The sequence below is a fragment of the Tenrec ecaudatus genome, chromosome 15 (genome assembly GCF_050624435.1).
Source record: "Tenrec ecaudatus isolate mTenEca1 chromosome 15, mTenEca1.hap1, whole genome shotgun sequence".
Lineage (NCBI taxonomy): Eukaryota > Metazoa > Chordata > Mammalia > Afrosoricida > Tenrecidae > Tenrec > Tenrec ecaudatus.
Window position 1 is genome coordinate 85,547,448 of NC_134544.1, and position 5,518 is coordinate 85,552,965.

The following is a 5,518-nucleotide window of genomic DNA, read 5'->3' on the forward strand; positions in this document are numbered from 1 at the left end:
AGAATAATGGCAGTAACATTCACAAGAGTAAAATTACATTTGAACCACTTGAATCCTTGAAGCGCTACAATAGGTAGGTATAGCCTGGGCCAATCACACATTGGAAACTTGTGTTATGAGTCAACACTGATAGACCAAAGACAAAACAACCAACATGTGAAAAACTCAAAAGCATTCTGAAGAAAATAAATCAATGAGAACCCAGACACAGTTTATCATGGAATATACAGAAAGCTCAAAAGAGGCAAAACTAAACTGCACAGTTTATGGATTAAGACATGGGTGTCACAGTTATGAATATTTCTTGGACATAAAATAGTCTCATGGGATAGCTAGGTTACTTGTCTTAATATCATCCAAGCTTTTGTTTCCACGCTGAACAGCAGCAGGAGCTGGTGTGGGAGCTATCCGGAGCCATCCTTGTCACTGCTGCGACCCCCGCACCCGCTGCCACCCTGACTGAGCAAATGACCCTTCGTGGCACCCTCAAGGGCCACAACGGCTGGGTAACGCAGATCGCTACCACGCCACAGTTCCCCGCCATGATTCTGTCTGCTTCGCGAGATAAGACCATCATCATGTGGAAGCTCACGAGGGATGAGAGCAACTATGGCATTCCCCAACGTGCTCTGCGTGGTCACTCTCACTTTGTGAGCAACGTGGTCATCTCTTCTGATGGCCAGTTTGCGCTCTCAGGCTCCTGGGATGGAACACTACGTCTCTGGGATCTTACAATGGGCACCACCACACGCCGCCATGTTGGCCATACCAAGGACGTGCTGAGTGCGGCCTTCTCCTCTGACAACTGGCAGATTGTCTCAGGCTCCCGAGATAAGACCATCAAGCTGTGGAATACTCTGGGCGTTTGCAAGTGCACCGTACAGGACGAGAGCCACTCTGAATGGGTGTCCCGTGTGCGCTTTTCGCCCAACAGCAGCAACCCCATCATCGTCTCCTGTGGCTGGGACAAGTTGGTCAAGGTGTGGAACTTGGCTAATTGCAAACTGAAAACGAACCACATCGGCCACACAGGCTACCTGAACACTGTGACAGTCTCTCCGGATGGATCCCTCTGTGCTTCTGGAGGCAAGGATGGCCAGGCCATGCTGTGGGATCTCAATGAAGGCAAGCACCTTTATACCCTCGATGGAGGAGACATTATCAATGCCCTGTGCTTCAGTCCCAACCGCTACTGGCTCTGTGCTGCCACTGACCCCAGCATCAAGATCTGGGACTTGGAGGGCAAGATCATTGTTGATGAGCTGAAGCAAGAAGTGATCAGCACCAGCAGCAAGGCCAAATCACCCCAGTGCACCTCTCTGCTGATGGCCAGACTCTGTTTGCAGGTTACACAGATAACCTCGTGCGAGTATGGCAGGTGACCATCAGCACCCGGTAGAAATGTGTGGCACAGCTTTTTTGAAATTCAAAGACTGGCTTTCTGAAAAAAAAAAATATATATATATATATATATATATATATATATATATATATATATATATATATATATATATATATATCAATCATCCAAAAGTGTAATATTCTACATTCTACTTTGGAGAGTCATGTCTGGGATCTTATCAGCTGTGAGTGGCCATCTAAGATAAATTATTGGTCTTTACTCAACTGGCATTAAAGTGAAAGATAGAAGTCAAAGATTCAATGAAGAATCTAGTCTACAGTATCGAGTCTGGTTTCATCTACCCTGAAACCAGAACTAGATGGGATTGTGCCGGTTACCATGACAGATCATTCTAATTAAGTTCTGGACAGAATGGGAGTAAAATGTCCAATAGTATCTCAAATTCCTGAAAAAGAAAACCAAGTAAACAAACAAACAAACAATGAGTTGAGACACTTTAAAAAAAAATCATTTAAGACACTCTTTAAACCTTGAACCCAAACTAGCCTCTGCAGTCACCTTTTAGCTAAATAATGGATTGGCTCATAAGAGAGTACTTTAAGAGTGCCTGTGAGTACTTTCCTCCACTAAAAAAGTTAATTCTATGAAACCAAAGGACAATTATTTTTAAGTAGAGGTGAGGATGAAAGGGAGCAGGGAAACTAGATTAACTAAAAGAGAACAATAAGAACAGAAATGCTGAGAATGTTTTACAAATGATGAAGAATGTAGCCAATGTCACTGAACAATTTGTGTAGAAAATGTTGAGTGACAAAACACACTGCTGTCTAAATTATGACTGAAAAACCAAAATAAACAGTCAAATGGTAAAAACAAACAAGCAAACAAAAACCTCCGAATGTGTGGTAGTTATAGAATCTGTTATCCATTTGAGAAGATTAATGGTGAAGGGGTGGAGTCTAGCCCATCAATCAGGTCAATGAGGCCTCTGTGTGGGCATGGCCTTCTCCTGATTCTGGGAGCCCTGGTATTCCTCCTTTAAGGTGGAAACACTCTCTCACTGCTCACTCCCTGGAGACATTGCAGCTGAGAAGACTCATGGAACTAAGCTAGTGCCCTGAGCTGGAGAATCACGTGGAGACCCCTTGTCAGCACTGAGATGCTTATAGTGCCACCGGATCGACAAGACTTCCTACCCATTGGCCTATGATCTTTCTGCATTTGGTGTTATTCCATGTGTTTTGTGAGTCTGAAGAAGACTTTATAAATTGGAATTGGGCAATATGGACTAATATCAGACATATGGACTTGATCTGGACTGGGGCTGGGACTGTTTTCTCAATATTCAATTGCTTTTGTATATAAACCTTTCTTGTACACATGAGTGTCTATGAATTTGTTTCTCTAGTCCACCAGCACTAACACAGATTGAAACATATTATAAGAGCAATAATAATAATAATGTACTGCAATAAAAACTTCTCAAAGGCATATAATCATAATCTCCAAGCAGGTAAGAAATGTGATCACAGTAGAACACTGGAAGGACAAAAAAACCCTAATGGTTTCTATGTATTAGCAGGGATTTCATTTCCTATAAATGAAGAATGGATAGTTTATGGACCTCTTGTTTATCACATAGTTGACAATAAAAGTGCTAAAAATAGTATAATATAAAAGAAATAATATAACACCTGAAAGCTCCCCATTTTCATAAAACTTTATTTCAGAGAGTTTTTATAGCTAAATTTTGATTAACTCATCTTGGAATTTACATTTTTATTCACTAGATTATCCCTGATGAAAACTGTGGTGAGCTGCTAACTGCAAGGTCAGTAATTCTACCTTGTCCTTCAGGGTCACTATAAGCTGGAATCCACTGGTGGAGTGGGTGTCTCTGGGCACTTAAAGCTGGGTTTGCTAATCTATGGAGCTGGAACTGAGCACCTTTGGGTTGAGGCTCAGAGCAAAGTGGCAAATGTGTTGTGCCTTTATCAGTCCCAAAGAACGCTGTTGCATGCCCAGATGACACAAACATGCAGGCATGTTACACAGGAGATTCACATGTCTGCTCACTTGTGCATCCCTGTTGCAGGAAGAGGAGATGTTCTACCTCCATGAAGAGCGCTAGCCTTGGACACACACGGGCAATTTTCACCCTAGCTCTCAACAGCTGCTGAGTAGGAATCAACTAGACAACAGTGAGTTGATTTCCAGCCTTCATGCTCAGCCCAACCTCAGATACATCCTTAATTTTTCCATTTAATATGATAGTTTCTACACAGCCCGCAACCTGAGTGAAAAATACAAGGAGCTTACTGGTAGCCAATCCTTTATGCCACGAATGCACAAAAGGCCTTCAAAAAGGTCATGACCCTTCCATGGTAAAGGTTATGGAATTTATCCATGAACTTTTTGAATTCACTGCATATCTGTTCCTAATATTTTATGCTAAACAGAATAATGTAATAAATCTTTGATAATTCCTCAAATATTGTACATCTTAAAAATCTTTGGGATGCCTTTTGATCTTCCATGAAAACTCAGAGTATTAAGCATTTTACATATAGCATCTCACTTCAAGATCTATTAAAGTTGATATTAATTTCATTCTCAAGTTACTGTAGAGTCCAGTTAGGTTACAGTATATCTGTACAATTCACATAGAAACTTGTGAGAGCTGGAAATTAACAGAAGGACTTTATTTTTCTGAGTCTTGAAATTTGACAGATTCAAGTGTGTAGTTTCTCATGTTATAGTTAAAAAACTCAGCCTTGGAACTGATCACAATGATTTACATATAACCTCCTCCCAGGGGGACAGACAACACTAAAGTGGGTGAAGGGAGACACTGGTAAGTGTAACACATGAAAAAATAATGATAATGTACAAATCATCAATGGTTCATGAGGGGAGGAGGGTAAAAAATGAAGAGCTGATACCAAGGCCTCAAGTAGAAAAAAATGTTTTGAAAACAATAATGTCATCATATGTACAAATGTTCTTGACACAATGAATGTATGTATGAATTGTGGTAAGAGCTGTACAAGCCCTCAATAAAATTATTTTAAAAAGAAAGAAAAAGCAACCACAGTACTGACTTTTCAAAGTGTGTGTACAAGCAAGCATGTGTGCCTTGTTTAGTTTTTTATGTCCCTGAGCATTACAAATGGTTAACATGGATAGGTGTTCATGGAAAGATTGGACGTTTGTTTCTACTCAGTCAGTCTCCAGGGAAGAAAGACTGGGTGATGCACTTTGAGAAACCTGTCACTGAAACCCCTCTGCAACATCCCTGTGCAATGACACACATGGAGCCTCCAGGAGTTGGTGTGGATTTGATGGCATCTGCTTGGTTTGCTTCATTTAGAGAGATAGAGAATTCTGGCTTCATTTGCTACCTTCAAGGCTGGCACTTCAAGGCAACCAGCAGCTCTGTAAGAGGAAACGAGACTGTCTACTCCGGTATAGATTTTGAATCTCAGACACCTATAGTGGAACACTGTGAGTCAGAATTGACTTTGTGGCAGTGAGTTAGTTTGGGGGCTCAGAAACAATGAAGGGTTCTACAAACAGCTTGCACTGCACTGTTCAACTGAGGATTGACGGGTTAAACAGTCTGCATTACTGTGGAAGAAGACAGGACTGGAGATCTGCTTCCACAAATGTGACACTCTGGAAACACTATGGAACTTTTCTGCTTTATAACACATGAATTTTCCACAAGATGGAATTAGCTCCAAGGTACCAAACCAAAGGGAAAATTAAACATGATAGCATATTCAAGTCTATGTATGCACATTGGCATTATGTTGAAAATATAATTAAATAACTAAAACAATACTCATTAAGAATCACCATGTCTATAATAAGAAACATGTAAGCCTGGTGAGAACTTGGCATATCTAAATTAGTCAGTGAAGAAGTCCTACTGATCCAGTGGTTAAATGTTTAGCAGCTACATGAAATGAAAGCAGTTTTGGCCCATGATATGGCAATCTGGTCACAGTGAATAAAATTAAGCTTCTTATCAAGACCACTTGGCTAAAAGGCTACAACATTCAAGCATTACCATGCAGTGGGGCACAGAGAAAATGGTAGCTTATTTTAAATACGATCATATCTACTGTATATGAGTTATATGTCTGGATCTTG

At 40.7% G+C, this 5,518-nt stretch overlaps 1 protein-coding gene across 1 annotated transcript; it reads left to right on the forward strand.

Annotated features, from left to right (window-relative positions):
* Nucleotides 1–459: 459 nt before the first annotated feature.
* LOC142427752 (small ribosomal subunit protein RACK1-like) lies at nt 460–1,382 on the forward strand. Its single transcript, XM_075532893.1, has one exon. It carries the CDS (start codon nt 468–470, stop codon nt 1,380–1,382), a length of 915 nt encoding a protein of 304 aa, XP_075389008.1. The 5' UTR covers nt 460–467.
* The last annotated feature ends 4,136 nt before the right edge of the window (nt 1,383–5,518 follow it).

Bases quoted from the DNA above. Each gene is read 5' to 3' on its own strand.
- LOC142427752 (XM_075532893.1), top strand. From the start codon at position 468: ATGACCCTTCGTGGCACCCTCAAGGGCCACAACGGCTGGGTAACGCAG.